Raw genomic sequence first — 20,924 nt, forward strand, 5'->3', positions numbered from 1 at the left:
TCGTATCTGAATGGAGCAAAAAAAGGTTGATATTCCGGATATACACCATTTCTGCTTATTTCAATGGATTCCGGAGAAAGGTTTTGTATGTATCAGTGCAAATAAAATGCTCACTTTGACTCTCTTTGAAATGAAGTCCCTTTATATCCACACAGAAGCCGAACAAATACATACCTACGCTCCCAGTATGTACACAGCTCACATCGACCTCAAACGAGCAAAAACACACTCACCAAGCACACCTACACCTCCCCATCACACACACACCATTCCCAACGCACACCAAAACCAAACACCACAACCTCTCCAACCGGCACGCAACACGCGCACACACACACCCTCCCCAAATCCCTCGTTCGGGATACACAACCTCCAAACACCGCCCTTTCCCAACGCATCCCTGAACGAAAACCACGGGAAGAAGGCGTGTCGTAAGTCTCGTAAGCGCTAGCGGAGGTGCTAATGCAGATAATTTTTATTCTGGCCTTGGAAGCGCGTGGATGTTGAGAAGGTGACATTGGAGGAGGTGCCGGTGTGCATCGTGATAGGCGTGAATATGGGTTTTTTGCGGCGGTGTGGTTGTTGGGGTATTATAAGGGTCGATAGTTGTACAGTTTATTTGTGGTAGAGAGAATCTGAGGTTGAGAAAAGTAAGTGATGAGATACGAATCTGGTTCCGAAGAACACAATCACCTTCAATCGTGTCGATGTGCTAGTATATTCGTGTTGCCCTGTAGAATCCCATGCATTATCGCACTATAATACCAAATCAGGCCCATGAACACCCCAAAGAGAACATACCATTGCCCTCGAAAAGATTTCACAACCACGATACCCACAACCAAAAACAACGCCTCCTCCTTCCGCTCTTCAAACTACACCCCGCTCACAACGCACCTGTTTCAAAACAATATAAATGCCGTATACAGAGTCCGTAAGCGTGTAAAATAGAACGCAACCGGCGTTCTCTGGATGCATTAAGGTAGCGAGCTCGCTGAGAGCAATCAATCTACTTGTATTATTTCCGGGCAGTTTTCTGCGTTTCTAATGAATGCAATAAGTACATTGTGCATTGCACCGGCCAAGAGGTAGAAGTGATACGTTACCTGGACATACCACAAACCGCATAACATCACAGAATCACACCAACAAGTTCCAGCTCGTCTCGGACATCCTATCCTCCTCCCCGGAATCGCGTACACCTCGCCGTTCAAAACGCAGCATTCAATCCGGTTCTTTGCGGTACTAGCACCATCAAATATCACTGTCGTAAGCAATTTAGGATCGAAGAATGTTATTGTTGACACTCGGGAGTTGCGGGCAGGTTGGATGGGGACGTACATTTGATTTGCGAGAAATTCAATGTGCAATTGAATTTACCCGCTTTCCAAGAATGCGACGTGTACAGACTCACAGAAAGGAGGTTAGTCCATAACGTACTGAGTAGGTCCCCGTGTGTCTGTTGGTAGAATGAAGACCCGAGAGCGAGGTGATCTGAATACAGAGATTTGCCAAGTTCTGGCAGCGACATTTAGATTTTCACAAATCATGTCCTACGACGCACTGTACATGATCCAGAACTAGCAAGATTGGAATATCTCTGCGCTTACAATAGTCAGCCCGAAGACAAAATCCACACCTCTTCAATGGGGTCCACTGCATTCAATGGAATACCTACACACAGTGACTTGGAAAAACACCAAAAACGCAATCCGAACCACCTATCTTTTGCTTACATACAACGGCGATGATGGCATATCGGTTATTGGACCTCACATGAAGCATATTTCGGAAGGAAAGAAGGCAACGTAAGTGGAAGGGTATAAAGTCAGGGTATGCCACGCTGGCTTTTCTTCAGCAACCCGCTCTTCCTGGCTTGGATTTCCTCTCCTCTCCTTTCCTCTCATCTCATTTCATTTCATACGGCCAACGCGAGTACTGCAGAGCAAAAGGTAAGCGTGCGGCAACGTTGAGCTGGGTTGTTGCTCACCGTGTTGTCACAGCGAAGCAACGCGAGTCTGCGTTGAAGACGGTGAGCAGTGGCCTGATATTTTGTCGCCCGAAGGACTCGCTGACGCGTTGTTTTCACTAGTGAAGGTGTGCGCTGGAATATGGTGTTGTGCGAAGGTCAGAATAAGGTCCCCTATCTTGATTTGAGGCATTACTCACTGTCTGGCAACAGGAGCGGTGTTGCACTAGTCGATGTCGATGTCTTGAGGTCAGGATAACGTTCGGAACGCCCCCCATAGCGTCACCCCATCGTTGTAACCTCGCCGTTGAGTCGCAATGACACGCTGTTAGTCAGCGTTGACGCTGTGCTGGTCAACGTCGAAGTCATAAGGTCAGGCTCCCATGTTTCGATGCGAAGCATTACTCACCGTTCAAAGACAGGGGTATCACACCCACCCTCACTCACGCGCATATACACCAACCCCAACGTCCTAAAATCGATGGATTCCTAGTGGTCGAGTCGAGATTGCGCACTGTCAGTTAAGGGTGTTTAAGACAGGTCAGTGTATGTGCAGAGCGGAAGGAATGACAGGTGCTTACTTTGTGTTGCAGAGTCCCTAACAATGTACTGAGGTAAGAACATCATCTCTGGCCTCGTTAGAAGGATTACTCACCTTCCAATTACAGGACTGCGCCACGATGTGCACCAACGCCCACTATCGTCCTTCAAATGGATGGATCCCGAGTCGCAACGGCAGACGGACGGCGGATGTTGATGGAAGTGAGCTGGAACAAAGTTAGGTGGGTGTGCGCAGGCGTCACAAGGTTGTCGGGGAGATGCAGTGGGAATGTGACACGGTCAGTTGAGGAGGCAGAGAGTTAGCTGTAAAGTATGACAGGTGCTTACCTTGGGTATCCATCGAAGGGAATCACGGGATGTGTCGAGCGGGATGAAGGCAGCGAGGAGCCGTCTGCGATGAGTTGGCTGAGTGAATGTTTGAAGTGCTTTGATCAAAGGCCAGGTTGTGGAAGCATTGGCTTGGCGTTGGTGGGTACATGTATGCGCATAGACAAGCTGTGTGGGGCGACAGGGAATGAATGAAACTAGACTCTTATCTAAACATTTCTACGCGAAACGAGTATGTAAGTAGTAAAATTTCAAGCCCAATTGCTGCTGATGCTGCAGATTGAAATGTATTGATCACACAAGTCACTTGCTCACAAACACCAACGTTGAATGCAACTAATTTCTCGTCACTGCTTCCTGTGCGTGTACCACAGCACCCCCTGCAACTTCCCCAGTGATCAACGGGAACCAGCAAGTCCAGTTGTGGGATGGCTTGTATTCCGGAAATTCACGTCGAGCTTTATCAAAGTCCACAACAAAATCCTCCTTGGCCTGGTTTCTAGAGCTCCACCAGCTCCCTGTTCCTCTCTGCTTCGCCAGGACTTCCAGTTCCATCATCACAATGCCCTCGTATTGAACAACGGCTGCGATACAAAAGTGGGGAGGAATTCCCGTCATAGCGCTCGCATTTTCTTCCACGCTCCATTCGGCTGAATCTTGACTGTGTCCACGGATGGACCCAGTGATGGTCATGGCATGTGCGAGTTGTTTCCTCACTTGCCACTCGGCGTTGACCTCTGGGCCCGTGTTAAATCCACCCACGCTGAACTGAGCTGGGATACTGAAACTATACTTCCTGTGGTGGCTTTCTTCGTTTTTTGCGCCTATGGCATATTTGGGCGCGACGTCAATCATCTTGGATGGATGTACTCCGCGGACAGATTTCAGTTTCCACTTGATCCGCAGAGCGTTGAACCGGCGGGAAGGAGATGGATGGCACTGGAACTGAAGAATCACCAAGCACCTGTGTGGCTCCAAAACCTGCACAGTCGACAACGATGCTGATAGATACGATGTCGATGACAACTCCTCGCTTATAATGACCGTTGGGGACCTGATAGGTTTTGGTCGATGCAACCCAGGTAAGAACCTCCAATGGTCCGAACTGTGTGTTTCCGTGGTCTCAGTTCTGGCTATAATCGCCTTGTCTTGTTGTTGCACTGCGTAACCTGGAGGCGGTCCTGGAGGTGGAGCGTATTGTGGTTCTCCAAATGTCGCAGGCTTGGACTCGTCAAATAAACCGGGATATCGATCTTGAACAATGCTAATCTGAGAGGTATTCAATTTTAATTCTTCTAAAAGTCGTGCCGCTCACCTCGTTGACATACGCCGCATACCGACTTCTATGCTCCTTCCATTTCTGCTCGAGAGACGTCAGCTGAAGGTTAGTAAATGCCTGCATGAGCATCTTCTCCCTCCGTAATTGTGAACTCGTTTCCATCGCCATTTCGTTCCACCAGGCAGCAAACTTTGTTAATATAATGCTGAACTGCTCCAAGTCCTGTACGCCTTTGGAAAGCAGTGTTTGCATCTCAGTAATACCGCAATCCCTTGTGGAATCTTTTTCGACCTTTATCTTATTTAGAAGCTACCGTTCTCATGAGATCAGCAAGGCCACCTTTCAGACAAACATTGTACTTGCCTCTTCCACCGTCGTACGAACGTGAATAAAACCCAACTTTGCCTCTACTGCCTTGTCGTATCCTTGCTGTGTCGATTCCTTCACTCCTTTCAAAAACGCAATTCGGTCTTCGGGAGTTGAATGCGGCATGAATTTAATAAGCGCTAAAGCATCATCGCAGATCGTGAATCCAACATGAGCAGCATCGACGCTGGAACGAATGGCTTTGGAATAAATGATGGCTTGCTGTTACAATACCAAGTTGTGAGCTAAAGTGTAATGTTGAGGTAATGAACCATGCTCATCTCGCATCATGATCTAGGAATCAAATCTTACGAGACAATGGGCGCTTAAGGGATAATTTCTCGTTATAATAGAGTATTAATAGTACAAAATTCGCACAGAAAGGGGACCCTGATGAAAAGAGATAGAAGTTCGAAACTGCCATTCCTCTTCCATCATCTAAACCGACCTGGTTTCTCCCCGCCCGAAGGCCGTGGACGGGGAGAAACGGCGTGAGGGGTTACGCCCTCACGCACTACCAACAAATGCGTTGAAGCACCAAAAGTCCTAAAATCGAGTTTGAGTGCAAGTTTTGATTTTCAGGAGATGGCTTACTGATCCAGACCCGAGACCTTTGCATACCTGCAAAATTGAACTTTTAACCCAAGGGTCGAGTTCGAGGCTGGGAACTCACAAGGCGTGTTACAGAGTTTGCGGGACATTGAAAAATCAAATTTTCAACACGAGGGATGAGATCAAGGGCGTTCAGTTGCGGGACATCCGGAGAATGAGTTGCCATGAAGGTAGTTTGGTGGGAACTGGATTCTAAGTGAGCGGGAACCATGATTAACGGCAACAAGGTGTGTAATGACAAGTTTGCGGGACAGACACGAGGGGAAGACCGGTTGTTTGCTGCTGGAACCTGCACATTGGATGTAGCTGTTGCAAGACGAAGGTTCCCTGATGTCAAGTTTGCGGGACATCCATAAATCAAATTTCTGACACGTGGGATAAGTGTCAGAGGTGGTTTAGCAGGAAACGAGTTCTAAGTGATAGAATCACATCAGTAACAATTGAAAGTCAACAAAGAAGGGAACCGACCAGGTAATCGAGGACAAGATCGCGGGACGTTCAAAAATCGAATTTTGAACACAAAGGGTAGACCTGTTGTTTTCTGTCGGAATCCGTAACATATGGGTGGGTATGACAAGAGCGTGTGGGCGTCATGTTTGCGGGACATCCGAAAATCGAATTTTAAATCCAAGGGTTTGAAGGGCAAGTTGAAGTTTATGGTGTAAATCAAGTCTAAGTGAAGAAAATACATCAGTACATTGCTGCAATTCTATCAATGAAGACCACTGACCAGGTATTCCCGGACAAGTTCACGGGACGCTCAAAAATCAGATTTTGAATGCGAGGGGTGGGTGCATGTTGGTAGCGAGGGTTGTGGTTCACCGGACCTCGAAAAATCGAATTTTCATAGCGCGAGTAGAGTTCTAAGTGCATGGATTGAATGAGTACACCACAGCTGCCCGGCACATAGCAAGAACCTACCTAGAGGTAGCAAGAAATGTCAACGTTGGTGCTGCGTATGACATGGGAGTAGGGGTTAGAAGTGCATGGCACAGCCACGTACGTCTGGTGGAGAGGCATAAGGACGGGATACAATCCCTGGGGACTCGTAAATTCTGCTGCTGCTTATATGCATTTCTCCAAGGTCCCCGTCTCGCAGCCCTGACCGAGTCATTAGTCCCGGAACTTTGCACACACTCCATGATACGTGGCAACAGGCATATTCCGGCAGCAACAACTCGAAAATGTAATCGTTGATCGGGACTCGTTAATCTATTTTCATGCATTTGTTACTGCTCAACATAAACATATTGCATGTATTCCAAGGAGAAATCCCAAATTGTGCACTCAAAGCGATTTCCAACGGGCACTTTATATTGTTGACATCCACTTTTGTGTACATACATTTTCACGTTTAAAACGCCCCGACTAACCTACATTTAGCACAGCTCAATCGAAAAGTCAGATCTAGGGACAGTTTCTTATCACAGACGCCCTCAAATCCAAGATACCGGGAGCACCCCTGCACCCCATCAATCGAGATTTTCCCCTTTCCAACTCGATAACGTACCTTGCCTGCAAGGTGAAGAATGTCGTCATTAGCAAGAGTTGTGCTCGGGTCGCCAAGGGGCTAGGGGTATAGAAGCAGCTGAGCTCGAGTGTATCCCTGAGTGCGCCCTAATTCTGGGAAAATACATTCACTTTCCGGATTTAAATCACGAACAGTAACACGTCATAGCATGCCAGACGGCTCAAATGCACGGCTAATGGAATCATCGCACGCCCTGTGCGCATTTTGTGTCTGAAATTTACCCGTTTTTAACATTTTAAATCTTCAAGTTGCTTGGTGACATATTTGCAGTCATGTAATGTTGCAGATTGGTGATATCATTGCGCCCAATCTACTCTGTAAACCCTTGCAGCGTGATTGACGTCGTTGAGGTGCTAGGTGTTAAAATAAGCGCCCATGTGTTCGACGTCTGTATTGTTCATTTTCGGGTCACTTGTGGACAATCCGAGCATTCGACACTTGTATTATACACTGTATGGCAATGTACCGAGCTCTAAACTATCGTCAAGTCAAATATACGGTCACCGGAAGTACGAAAACGCGGTTTGATTTAGTGTTGCTTTTGAATGCGGTCTCGCAGGTCCAGCATCCAACCAAACCGCTTGTCCCATCTCTCAATGGGGTTGGAATGCAAAGTTATATCCATCCAGATTATCCGGTACAGTCAAATCATCTTCCATCCCGCACAAAGCATGCGACGTGGCACGGGTACTCTATAATCTTCAGGTACATTTCATCTCTATTACCGCATTTTTAGGTCAATTTAACAGGTCTAGCGTATCTTAAAATACAATATCAACTTACATTACATCTTTGTTGCGATGTATCGTATCTGAATGGAGCAAAAAAAGGTTGATATTCCGGATATACACCATTTCTGCTTATTTCAATGGATTCCGGAGAAAGGTTTTGTATGTATCAGTGCAAATAAAATGCTCACTTTGACTCTCTTTGAAATGAAGTCCCTTTATATCCACACAGAAGCCGAACAAATACATACCTACGCTCCCAGTATGTACACAGCTCACATCGACCTCAAACGAGCAAAAACACACTCACCAAGCACACCTACACCTCCCCATCACACACACACCATTCCCAACGCACACCAAAACCAAACACCACAACCTCTCCAACCGGCACGCAACACGCGCACACACACACCCTCCCCAAATCCCTCGTTCGGGATACACAACCTCCAAACACCGCCCTTTCCCAACGCATCCCTGAACGAAAACCACGGGAAGAAGGCGTGTCGTAAGTCTCGTAAGCGCTAGCGGAGGTGCTAATGCAGATAATTTTTATTCTGGCCTTGGAAGCGCGTGGATGTTGAGAAGGTGACATTGGAGGAGGTGCCGGTGTGCATCGTGATAGGCGTGAATATGGGTTTTTTGCGGCGGTGTGGTTGTTGGGGTATTATAAGGGTCGATAGTTGTACAGTTTATTTGTGGTAGAGAGAATCTGAGGTTGAGAAAAGTAAGTGATGAGATACGAATCTGGTTCCGAAGAACACAATCACCTTCAATCGTGTCGATGTGCTAGTATATTCGTGTTGCCCTGTAGAATCCCATGCATTATCGCACTATAATACCAAATCAGGCCCATGAACACCCCAAAGAGAACATACCATTGCCCTCGAAAAGATTTCACAACCACGATACCCACAACCAAAAACAACGCCTCCTCCTTCCGCTCTTCAAACTACACCCCGCTCACAACGCACCTGTTTCAAAACAATATAAATGCCGTATACAGAGTCCGTAAGCGTGTAAAATAGAACGCAACCGGCGTTCTCTGGATGCATTAAGGTAGCGAGCTCGCTGAGAGCAATCAATCTACTTGTATTATTTCCGGGCAGTTTTCTGCGTTTCTAATGAATGCAATAAGTACATTGTGCATTGCACCGGCCAAGAGGTAGAAGTGATACGTTACCTGGACATACCACAAACCGCATAACATCACAGAATCACACCAACAAGTTCCAGCTCGTCTCGGACATCCTATCCTCCTCCCCGGAATCGCGTACACCTCGCCGTTCAAAACGCAGCATTCAATCCGGTTCTTTGCGGTACTAGCACCATCAAATATCACTGTCGTAAGCAATTTAGGATCGAAGAATGTTATTGTTGACACTCGGGAGTTGCGGGCAGGTTGGATGGGGACGTACATTTGATTTGCGAGAAATTCAATGTGCAATTGAATTTACCCGCTTTCCAAGAATGCGACGTGTACAGACTCACAGAAAGGAGGTTAGTCCATAACGTACTGAGTAGGTCCCCGTGTGTCTGTTGGTAGAATGAAGACCCGAGAGCGAGGTGATCTGAATACAGAGATTTGCCAAGTTCTGGCAGCGACATTTAGATTTTCACAAATCATGTCCTACGACGCACTGTACATGATCCAGAACTAGCAAGATTGGAATATCTCTGCGCTTACAATAGTCAGCCCGAAGACAAAATCCACACCTCTTCAATGGGGTCCACTGCATTCAATGGAATACCTACACACAGTGACTTGGAAAAACACCAAAAACGCAATCCGAACCACCTATCTTTTGCTTACATACAACGGCGATGATGGCATATCGGTTATTGGACCTCACATGAAGCATATTTCGGAAGGAAAGAAGGCAACGTAAGTGGAAGGGTATAAAGTCAGGGTATGCCACGCTGGCTTTTCTTCAGCAACCCGCTCTTCCTGGCTTGGATTTCCTCTCCTCTCCTTTCCTCTCATCTCATTTCATTTCATACGGCCAACGCGAGTACTGCAGAGCAAAAGGTAAGCGTGCGGCAACGTTGAGCTGGGTTGTTGCTCACCGTGTTGTCACAGCGAAGCAACGCGAGTCTGCGTTGAAGACGGTGAGCAGTGGCCTGATATTTTGTCGCCCGAAGGACTCGCTGACGCGTTGTTTTCACTAGTGAAGGTGTGCGCTGGAATATGGTGTTGTGCGAAGGTCAGAATAAGGTCCCCTATCTTGATTTGAGGCATTACTCACTGTCTGGCAACAGGAGCGGTGTTGCACTAGTCGATGTCGATGTCTTGAGGTCAGGATAACGTTCGGAACGCCCCCCATAGCGTCACCCCATCGTTGTAACCTCGCCGTTGAGTCGCAATGACACGCTGTTAGTCAGCGTTGACGCTGTGCTGGTCAACGTCGAAGTCATAAGGTCAGGCTCCCATGTTTCGATGCGAAGCATTACTCACCGTTCAAAGACAGGGGTATCACACCCACCCTCACTCACGCGCATATACACCAACCCCAACGTCCTAAAATCGATGGATTCCTAGTGGTCGAGTCGAGATTGCGCACTGTCAGTTAAGGGTGTTTAAGACAGGTCAGTGTATGTGCAGAGCGGAAGGAATGACAGGTGCTTACTTTGTGTTGCAGAGTCCCTAACAATGTACTGAGGTAAGAACATCATCTCTGGCCTCGTTAGAAGGATTACTCACCTTCCAATTACAGGACTGCGCCACGATGTGCACCAACGCCCACTATCGTCCTTCAAATGGATGGATCCCGAGTCGCAACGGCAGACGGACGGCGGATGTTGATGGAAGTGAGCTGGAACAAAGTTAGGTGGGTGTGCGCAGGCGTCACAAGGTTGTCGGGGAGATGCAGTGGGAATGTGACACGGTCAGTTGAGGAGGCAGAGAGTTAGCTGTAAAGTATGACAGGTGCTTACCTTGGGTATCCATCGAAGGGAATCACGGGATGTGTCGAGCGGGATGAAGGCAGCGAGGAGCCGTCTGCGATGAGTTGGCTGAGTGAATGTTTGAAGTGCTTTGATCAAAGGCCAGGTTGTGGAAGCATTGGCTTGGCGTTGGTGGGTACATGTATGCGCATAGACAAGCTGTGTGGGGCGACAGGGAATGAATGAAACTAGACTCTTATCTAAACATTTCTACGCGAAACGAGTATGTAAGTAGTAAAATTTCAAGCCCAATTGCTGCTGATGCTGCAGATTGAAATGTATTGATCACACAAGTCACTTGCTCACAAACACCAACGTTGAATGCAACTAATTTCTCGTCACTGCTTCCTGTGCGTGTACCACAGCACCCCCTGCAACTTCCCCAGTGATCAACGGGAACCAGCAAGTCCAGTTGTGGGATGGCTTGTATTCCGGAAATTCACGTCGAGCTTTATCAAAGTCCACAACAAAATCCTCCTTGGCCTGGTTTCTAGAGCTCCACCAGCTCCCTGTTCCTCTCTGCTTCGCCAGGACTTCCAGTTCCATCATCACAATGCCCTCGTATTGAACAACGGCTGCGATACAAAAGTGGGGAGGAATTCCCGTCATAGCGCTCGCATTTTCTTCCACGCTCCATTCGGCTGAATCTTGACTGTGTCCACGGATGGACCCAGTGATGGTCATGGCATGTGCGAGTTGTTTCCTCACTTGCCACTCGGCGTTGACCTCTGGGCCCGTGTTAAATCCACCCACGCTGAACTGAGCTGGGATACTGAAACTATACTTCCTGTGGTGGCTTTCTTCGTTTTTTGCGCCTATGGCATATTTGGGCGCGACGTCAATCATCTTGGATGGATGTACTCCGCGGACAGATTTCAGTTTCCACTTGATCCGCAGAGCGTTGAACCGGCGGGAAGGAGATGGATGGCACTGGAACTGAAGAATCACCAAGCACCTGTGTGGCTCCAAAACCTGCACAGTCGACAACGATGCTGATAGATACGATGTCGATGACAACTCCTCGCTTATAATGACCGTTGGGGACCTGATAGGTTTTGGTCGATGCAACCCAGGTAAGAACCTCCAATGGTCCGAACTGTGTGTTTCCGTGGTCTCAGTTCTGGCTATAATCGCCTTGTCTTGTTGTTGCACTGCGTAACCTGGAGGCGGTCCTGGAGGTGGAGCGTATTGTGGTTCTCCAAATGTCGCAGGCTTGGACTCGTCAAATAAACCGGGATATCGATCTTGAACAATGCTAATCTGAGAGGTATTCAATTTTAATTCTTCTAAAAGTCGTGCCGCTCACCTCGTTGACATACGCCGCATACCGACTTCTATGCTCCTTCCATTTCTGCTCGAGAGACGTCAGCTGAAGGTTAGTAAATGCCTGCATGAGCATCTTCTCCCTCCGTAATTGTGAACTCGTTTCCATCGCCATTTCGTTCCACCAGGCAGCAAACTTTGTTAATATAATGCTGAACTGCTCCAAGTCCTGTACGCCCTTGGAAAGCAGTGTTTGCATCTCGGTAATACCGCAATCCCTTGTGGAATCTTTTTCGGCCTTTATCTTATTTAGAAGCTGCCGTTCTCATGAGATCAGAAAGGCCACCTTTCAGACAAACATTGTACTTGCCTCTTCCACCGTCGTACGAACGTGAATAAAACCCAACTTTGCCTCTACTGCCTTGTCGTATCCTTGCTGTGTCAATTCCTTCACTCCTTTCAAAAACGCAATCCGGTCTTCGGGAGTTGAATGCGGCATGAATTTAATAAGCGCTAAAGCATCATCGCAGATCGTGAATCCAACATGAGCAGCATCGACACTGGAACGAATGGCTTTGGAATAAATGATGGCTTGGTTTTGCACATCTTTTACAATACCAAGTTGTGAGCTAAAGAAATAACATGTAATGTTGAGGTAACGATATGTAATGAACCATGCTTACAATTCCTTCATCTCGCACCATGGCATTATGATCTCTAAAGCCTTCTCTGTGCTTCGAGCTAGCGCCACGGTGTCGAAAAACTTGGCCGAATCAAGGAATGCGATGGCGGGGTCAGTTGAGTCTGTGCTCATCGTTGTGATGCTTGTTGTGTGCTAGGAACGTTTGGGAGACAATTTGAGATCATATAAGAATCAAATGTTCAAATTCAAACGCCTCGCCTTCAGCATGAGGAATCCTCATGACGTTGGACATATCCATCTTATCTCAAGTCTTAATATATTCTCCAATCGATGGTAGATCAATATAAACCTATCGAGCCGTGGAGGAAAAGAAGTAAGCTATCAATAAAGAGTGCACGTAACTACAGAACTAAGGGTTCGATTTTCAAATGATAAATAGAATGTACGACTAGCTGACTATTTCGAATGAGAGAAAAACCGACAAATCTTCTTCCACCACGAATACAGGCCCTCATCGCTACGATTAGCCTTATCTGCACCAGCCGGATACGAGCGTCTGTCGTTCAACGGGAGTTTGCCGCCGTCAGCACGGGCCTGAGGGTATGTGTTCCTTCGCCTGGTTTTTCCGTTCGTCTGCACAATAGCTGGATCGATAGTCATAGCGTCTGCAGACTGTGCTATAGAGCTGCTGGCCTGCAAAAGGGCAGCCTGGTATTTGATCCAGATCTCGACCGTTGCCTTCGTTTCATCCCCAGGTGACGGAAAGTTACTTTGCCGATTCACGATCAGGGTAAGGAACGCGGCATGGTTCTCCCAGAACGCAAGAATGTCCCATAGAGAAGATCTCACATCCTCCAGTGCAGAGAATAGCGTCGTCACCGTGAGTTCCGGGTGCGCATCCTTCGGGGTTTGCTGCTGTTGCGAGTCGAGTGTCGATGATCGAGATTGACCTTTGTAAAGTTAGGAATAAGAAACACGACATTAAACGCGCACAAACGCAGGCCACTTACCACCTTTCTTGTTCTTCTCGGTCAGTTGGTCTTTCAAATCTTTCTCCTGGGTCCGGAAGCTCTGCAAATCTCTATCGTAAACTCTATTGACCTCTTGCAGATCTCGGAGAACACTCTTTCCTGACAGTTGACATCTTTTCGCAGAGATATGACGGTCATTTGGAGCACGTTGACATGAGGAAGTGAAGTCTACTGCGTGACGGTATCCACTCTGTAGAACCTGTCGAAGGCTCTCGCATTCAGTTCTAAACAGGTGTTTAGCCTCTTTGAATCGCTCGATCGTCCCTTTGTGTAGACCTTTGCGGGCTATAAGAGTCTTGTGGACATCGTAGAATGCTCCCATGACCTTTTGCACATTCTCCGCCAGCGAGGAAACAGGTCTTTCCAAACCTTGCAGCCTCTGCCCGAAAACGATGAGTCAAGGTAAGTCTCGTGGGTGTAAGAAAATAACGTACCACAATGGGTGGAGGGTCCTTGTTGACTACGACGAGTGCGGTCCCGATGGGTGGGCCCTGTCGTACGTTGAGAGTGGCCATTTTTTGTGAGTTCGTCTAGAGAGATGTGGTAAGATGCCTGAAATTTAGGACCTGAAAAACGACTATACTCACGTATTATGTAGTCCTCCGCCGACGTCTGGGCTGTAGACAGCGAGTTGAAGAAGGGGGAAAGAATGATCGCCTTGCACAGTCGCTGCGAGTAGGCATGCTGCAGGCAGGGAAACACGAGGATGATATATATAAAATTTATAGTGTTAATGGTCCTAATTCAACGTCATCGACACAAAGATAGCGTTTGGTACAAATCGTTTTCGAAATAGTGAAATCAGTAGAAACCATATTGGCTTATTGAGGAAGAAACAGCACTCTGAATCAGCCATAAGTTGTGATGAGAGCATTAAGAAGTCCCTGTTACTAGTCGCAGGTTGAAGCCCTTCGGCTCAAATGTAGTCCTTGAAACGACGTTTTCAACAACCGCTGCTCGTGTCACCTGGCCGAAAAAGAGGCCGTATCAGGTGTTAGGAATCATTTGCCAGTAGCCGCATGGTAAACCATGCCTTATGAGTCTGGCAAGACGATAGTAGCACTGGCCGGGTGCTCTGTTAGAGCCAATAGTCTCAGCCGAAGATCATTCATGAGCAATATTGTTTGAAATGGATACTCACGTTGAAACTTGCAATCGCACTCCAAACCCCAGATACTATGCCACTGTGTCAAAGCCTCGTCTCAAACGTCCGTAGAGCCTAGTGCAATCGATAGGATCCCCATAGTCAACCCATTAAACCAGAAATCCAGTATGACGTCTTGCACTCAGCGATTCGGTAGCGTTGAACCGGCCATGCAAACGCCAAAAGGTTTTGATCTCATAAACCTTGCTGCCATTGAATCGAGTATGATTGCGAAGTGATGATGACGATAGAGCGAACTGATGATGAGGGAGTAATAATATACGATCAGCTAGTCATCACAGCTCAGCGATGTCGACGAGATTTAGATGATGATACTCACAAGCACAGAAAGATATAACACCTATTTTGTTCGGCCGTCACCCCTACAATTTCAACGACGCCCGCGTGTTTGTACCCACACAGCCGTTAACCACCATTCAAACGAGTTTCGTCAATGCCGACAATGAATAGATTCGCCGCTGTGAAGGGAATCCAGGGTTTGAATGCGACAACGCGGAGCTAAGTACTTGTGTCAGAGGGCGACATCGGAGCACAGGGCGTGTGGCAACGTACAAATCGATGAGCATATGCCATATGATCTTGCAGCTGCCTGAAGGCCGGCAGCGTCGTTAAAGGCGATATGACCAAGATTGCTGATGTTGTGGGGAACAAATGCGGCTCTTCATAGCACATGGTGGGCACTCTAAACGATCATGGCGGCCCCGATCTGGCATTGCTAGGGTATGGTTGATGAACATCAAGCAGGACCGCTACTGAAACAGATAGCCTGCTCACCATGTGAAGAATTGTTCTCGACTTTTCGCATTGAACAACCAATGGCCACCCGTTCAAGAACCCTATCTCCTCGCCGCTGTCTGCGTTCCCATGAAACCCCCGGTCAGCGTTGAGCATGGGACCTCGACCCAACCACTGGATATCCGAACATCGTGGGCCGTCGTCTCGACAGACAAGGTAGTCGCAGTTGAACTGTTTAGACGTCGTATAAATAAGTCTGGTGGTGGATAACGCCCTTGGTGGCTACTTGCGTCAGGTGGCCATGGTGGATGCCGGCAAAGCTCGACGTGATGGGTGTTCGTGCGTGCGACACTGCCTCGAGCAACATAAAAAGTATTGTCGGACATGTCAACCTGCAACGCAGCCCACTGCAGCGCCCGCCCAACAAGCTTGAATTTAGGCAGATGGGTATCTGCAATAACAGAAGTGTTTTCGAGTTCAACGACCCGTGCATTCGTGCATCGTGGTCTGCCTTGCTCCCTTTCGGACTTGTCGGCCTGTTGTGTCTATCCAAACTTCCCAAACCACGACCAGTACAACGATTTTGTCGTTTTTTACAATCACCTTTGCACAACTTCCTCACTCTTCGTGAAGCTGAAGCTCTTGACAACAAATCTGCAATAGGACGCGCCTTTGAGAATGACAATATCGAAGACCTACCAAAATCCCACGTTCGTCGACACCATGTCGCGTTCGCCTTCATCGGTGCCGCAGAAGGCCTCTGCTGGATAGTCAGTGGGTCTTTCCAACTTCACGATTCGCACAACAACGTAGACGGCATCCTTTGCTACGCTCTCGCGTTTTCATGGATCTACACCGCCATTCGCCCTTTGGTACCATCAACATCCAAGTCAGCCCCCTACGATGTCGTCGTCATCTATCTGCTTTTCTTCTTTGGTGCTATTGTAGATATCGGAGGGATTATCTACGATTACGCCGTCCTGCTTTCCCCTCTACCTTCGCAACTTTCCTTACTGTTACGAAGTGTCAACCTTCTTGCGATCGTGTCTTCGTTGATCATCATATTCAACATACCATCGGAATTACCCAGCGCGAAGGTCGATCCACAAGAAATTGTGAGTAAAAACGTCAACCATCAACATACCTCGCTAATTGTTATAAGGGTCACACTCTAACCACGGAGGATTATGCTACCTTGTGGCAGTGGGTGTCTTTCTCTTGGATTTACCCTCTTATCCGATCAGTGAGTCCGATCCATTTCGCTTTCCCTGGCTCGCTCACACGTACGCTACAGGGTCGATATGCTACCCTCCATGAAAAGGACGTTTGGAATATCAGTCCAACCATGCAATCACGCCCCCTGTTCGCAAAATTCAGTGCTTTGCGGTTGGTGTATACGTTATCAATGCTGTTTTTGTGGCTTATGAAAACAAATTGATAGGCAAACGAGTTTATTTCGTCGCATATGGGCCGCGAATTCGCTGGATATCATGTATGGAACAGTGACTAAAATGATGGTTTTTGCTGATATTTGACCGTAGAATTGACTTTACTCTTACCATTGTGAGCGTTGTACTACAATACACCGGCCCATATTTTTTGAAGTATGTGTCAACTTCAAGCCCTATCACGCGAAATACTTAGTTGGCTGATATTGTCCGTTTAATTAGGAAAATCCTCGATACAATTGACGTTGAAGTAATTACCCCTGAAAAAAAGCTGGAGGCTTACATATACGGCTTTTTGGCGTTCTTTTGCACTATACTGAAGGTCTAGGAATCACCATTATCTTGGTTAACAAATCGAATTGACGTGCAATACGAATTAGACACAATCCGACCTTCAACATCTCTGGTTCGCTCGTCGAGCATCAACCAGGATACGTTCGGAACTCATGACATCCATATATGCGAAAGCATTGAAAAGAAAGGATTTCTCCGCTATCGTCGACCAATCAAAGGCGACTGATTCCACGTCGCAAGCTCCTCCGACCTCCGGGCGTAAAGGTGAACCCATCTTATATTAAAAAAAAGACTACACTCGGTCTCACTGTCTGAGAAGGAAAAGCGGGTAGCAAAGGAAAGTCCGACACTTCTGATGATCCCAAGCCAGGTGCCAGTACGGGTAAAATTGTTAATCTTATGTCCAGTGACTCTAACCGAGTAAGTCTTTTCTTTCCTAATGGCACACATTTTATCCACTCCAATTCAGATATCAAGAATGGTCACAATCATATTCAACCTTTACGGAGGTATGTTGCACAAATCTTACGTTCTGAGAATAAAACTACCCCTATCTTTCTACAGCTCCTTTCGAGATCATCATTGCATGCACATTTCTCTACCAGTCAGTATGATGTTTTCAAGAGCAAAATCCTCGTCCCTAATATTTTTTTCAGACTTCTCGGCATTAGTGCATTCGCCGGTTTCTTGGTCCTGGTAGTAGGCTGGCCCCTGAACAATTTCCTCGCCCGTCGAAATGTCCGAATCAATAAAGGTATCATGAGTGCCCAAGATAAACGTATGGGTGTGCTAAACGAGTTGATCAGGGCTGTAAGTCCTCTAAACTTTGGTGTCCGCTAACACACCGTCAACGCTCTTTGTTAGATCAAATTCATTAAACTTTTTGCATGGGAAGAACGATGGATTGCGAGAGCAATGGAGGCAAGAGAATTGGAACTGAAGTGGATCAGAAAAGGTGAACAAGATCTCAAGCGCATAGTAGGATTAGTTTAAAGGCCTTACCCTTTTCAGCTCGGATCAACCAGATACTGTTCCATTTACTTACCAACAGCGCCCCGATATTGGTGTCTATCATATCGTTTTTTGCCTATGTGATGAGCGGTAACGAGTTGACTATAAGCACAGCGTTCACGGTAAGTTTCGACAAATTTCCTGTCACAAGTTTGCTCATTCAGTCGGAAATTCATCTCCAACAGGCGATTGCTTTGTTCAGCATGGTCAGGTATGGGACTCTAATATCTAGTTATTTTCTTTGGCCTTGATCGTATAATGAATTTTTCGTAGAGCCCCTCTCAAAGTGCTTCCCACTTACTTGGTCCAGATTCTTCAGGTTCCTCATAGTCATCGTTCTTTGTGGAATCAAATACTAATCTCTAAGCAAATCAGGCCCAGGTTGCACTGGAACGTATTTCTGTCTACCTCGATGAAGAAGAAGTCACCGAACAGGTCTCAACGCTGAAGAGAAATTCTCAACCATTTGATGCAATCGTCGATGAAGGCTTGGGACTCAGCAACGCTACCCTGCGGTGGAACGAAGTGACTGTCGTTGAAAAGAAGGATAAAGCTAGGACTTCGTCAATAAGCCACCCTCCTGCTACTTCAAGTGTTCCAGAGATCGCGGTTGTGGCAAACGAGGGAAGTTCATCTGACAGCACTACGTTGGAAAGTAACGAAGTACATAAGTTTGAGCTGAGCGACATATCTGTCAAGTTCCCGGAAGGCAAATTGACCGTCGTGACTGGACCAACTGCCTCGGGGAAAACTGCTCTTCTTGCAAGTGTCCTTTGTATGATTCAACGTTACGTGTACGCTAACATTCTTTTGGCTTAGATGGCGATATTAGGCGAAATGACCTTGGTTTCGGGAAGAATCCTGTTGTCTAAAGATCCAAATCGTGTCGACGAGAATGGCCTCATGTATTGCATCTCATACGCTGCTCAACTACCGTGGTTGCTCCATAGATCTATCAAAGAGAACATCATCTTCGGGTATCCATTCGATGAGGAGAGATATAATACGGTTGTCGAGTGCTGTGCTCTCCTTCCCGACCTCCAAATGCTAGAAGATGGGGATGCCACCGAAATTGGTGCCCGGTACGCCTTTGATTTACAATGAATAATGTCCTTCTTAACCACTTTACCGCATTTCTTCGGGTTGAAACAGTGGCGTCAACCTATCGGGAGGGCAAAAAGCAAGAGTCGCTCTCGCGCGAGCAGTCTATGCCCGGACAAAATTCGTACTTCTAGATGACCCCCTGAGCGCAGTAGATAGTCACACGGCCAGATTTCTCTTCGATCGACTACTCTGTGGTCCTCTGTTGGCAAACAGGACAGTCGTATGTATTTCCGCTCATTCCGAATTCTTCATTTACATATCGATATGTCTTAGGTTCTCGTAACACATCATGTAAACCTGGTACTTCCAGCCGCTCATTATCTTGTACGTATGCTGGACGGTCGTATTGACACTCAAGGTGGCGTTCACGAGTTGAGGGAGCAAGGTGTACTCAGCGATATTGTTGTTGAATCTTCAATCCGAGTGCATGAGGAGGTCAAAGTTGAGGTCGAGCAACCTGAAGCTAAGACCGCTCTCGAAGACCAACTGGAGCCCAAGATAGAGGTCAAGAAACCTCGAAAATTGGTATCGGATGAATTTAGGGAGACAGGTGGTGTAAAGTGGTCCATCTACAACACCTACCTGAAGGCGTCGTATGTCCTAACGTTCCATCGCTTTCAGCAAATCTTAATCCTTTTTTTCAGTTCGTATCGAATCTGGTTTATCTTGGCTGTCATAGTATTTGTTAACCAATTTTTGGGCATCGCTGAGAAATTATGGATCAGGGTATGTTGAACTAATTCAACAATCTCTCTAGCTCGTAGCTGATCGACTACCTCTAGACATGGGGAGAAGCATATAGAAATGAGACCAGTAGTACACCGTATGGTGTACAATATCCGACTATTTTAACTATCAATTTGAATGCGGCCAACGACCAGACCAACTTCGGAATCCAGCAATTTGGACAGGCGGTAGGTCTTGACTCAAGAACCCCCGGTCCTTTTGGTATCGTTTGGCCTAGTGCCATGGAACATCCACTTTTGTACATTGGAATATACGCTGCCATCGGGATGATAACTACTTTGGTCAGTGTACTGTCCGTCACAGCACAATACACAGGCGCGCTGCGCGCCTCTCGCATTTTGTTCAAGTGTGTGATGTCCTGTCCATTTTTCTCTCTTTCCTTCTTATCAATGTCATAATAGGAGGCTCCTCGTGGCCATTGTTCACGCAACTTTCAGATTTCACGATATCACACCCCAGGGTAAGTGATATTTTATTTTTTATGTCATTCAAATAACATTTCGTTTCCCCTAAGGTCGCATTCTGAATCGTTTTGGAAAGGTTAGTTACAACCCACAGTAAGTGCGTGTTATGTAATAAATACTGACGGGCGAGAAGGATATGGACACCATCGATTCTTCCCTCGCTGGGACCCTCCAGGCCGTCAATTCAGCATTGGCGGGATTTCTTGTAGCCATTCTTACTGTTGCGTACGTCCACAACTAAAATATTGACATGGCGGTGTAGTAACTTTAATTTTCAAACAGCGTGGTTTTACCATACTTTTGCATACCGGCATTCTTCATTGGATTAATTTACCGCGAACTTGCTTTAGGGTATTTGAACACAGGCAGGGATCTCCGACGAATGGAGGCCACGACAAGATCACCGATTTACTCCCATTTTGGGGAAATGTTGGAGGGAATTGTGACAGTCAGAGCTTTTTGCGCTGAGAGACGCTTCCTTGATGGCCTCTATGTTAAGATCGACACTACTACAAAGGCAGCGTACTATTTTCCTTCTGTGTCTCCACGTTGAGCTTATTGTTTTATTTGGCTAGATGTGGTATATGTTCTGGATGACTAATCGCTGGTTACTGGTCAACTTTGATACCCTTGGGGCATTGATCGTTCTCCTAACCACATTGTTCTCCATCTCGATCCTCAAGAACGACGCCGGGCTGGCAGC

General features: G+C 47.0%; 4 protein-coding genes across 4 annotated transcripts; 1 reads left to right on the plus strand and 3 right to left on the minus strand.

Moving 5' to 3' along the window:
• Positions 1-3,193: 3,193 nt before the first annotated feature.
• Positions 3,194-5,280, minus strand: JR316_0010616 (uncharacterized protein; the record flags this gene model as incomplete). Its single annotated transcript, XM_047896282.1, has 4 exons — positions 3,194-4,126; positions 4,173-4,445; positions 4,521-4,724; positions 5,176-5,280. The coding sequence occupies 4 exons, from the start codon at positions 5,278-5,280 to the stop codon at positions 3,194-3,196; spliced, it is 1,515 nt and encodes a 504-aa protein (XP_047744327.1).
• A 5,363-nt stretch (positions 5,281-10,643) lies between these two features.
• On the minus strand, positions 10,644-12,393 carry JR316_0010617 (uncharacterized protein; the record flags this gene model as incomplete). Its single annotated transcript, XM_047896283.1, has 4 exons — positions 10,644-11,576; positions 11,623-11,895; positions 11,971-12,208; positions 12,263-12,393. 4 exons carry the CDS (start codon positions 12,391-12,393, stop codon positions 10,644-10,646), a joined length of 1,575 nt encoding a protein of 524 aa, XP_047744328.1.
• Positions 12,394-12,678: 285 nt separating this feature from the next.
• On the minus strand, positions 12,679-13,768 carry JR316_0010618 (uncharacterized protein; the record flags this gene model as incomplete). The annotated part of the gene is made up of 3 exons (XM_047896284.1): positions 12,679-13,172; positions 13,233-13,632; positions 13,688-13,768. The coding sequence occupies 3 exons, from the start codon at positions 13,766-13,768 to the stop codon at positions 12,679-12,681; spliced, it is 975 nt and encodes a 324-aa protein (XP_047744329.1).
• Positions 13,769-15,482: 1,714 nt separating this feature from the next.
• On the plus strand, positions 15,483-20,462 carry JR316_0010619 (ABC transporter 7; the record flags this gene model as incomplete). Its single annotated transcript, XM_047896285.1, has 24 exons — positions 15,483-16,268; positions 16,316-16,396; positions 16,448-16,539; positions 16,595-16,645; positions 16,695-16,757; positions 16,824-16,923; positions 16,982-17,159; positions 17,215-17,315; positions 17,365-17,404; positions 17,460-17,499; positions 17,552-17,705; positions 17,760-17,850; positions 17,907-18,028; positions 18,092-18,117; positions 18,180-18,225; positions 18,282-18,674; positions 18,726-18,988; positions 19,059-19,230; positions 19,284-19,603; positions 19,655-19,736; positions 19,793-20,103; positions 20,159-20,217; positions 20,272-20,297; positions 20,355-20,462. The coding sequence occupies 24 exons, from the start codon at positions 15,483-15,485 to the stop codon at positions 20,460-20,462; spliced, it is 3,705 nt and encodes a 1,234-aa protein (XP_047744330.1).
• Positions 20,463-20,924: the final 462 nt, after the last annotated feature.

Source organism: Psilocybe cubensis, chromosome 10, assembly GCF_017499595.1.
Source record: "Psilocybe cubensis strain MGC-MH-2018 chromosome 10, whole genome shotgun sequence".
Taxonomy (NCBI): Eukaryota; Fungi; Basidiomycota; class Agaricomycetes; order Agaricales; family Agrocybaceae; genus Psilocybe; species Psilocybe cubensis.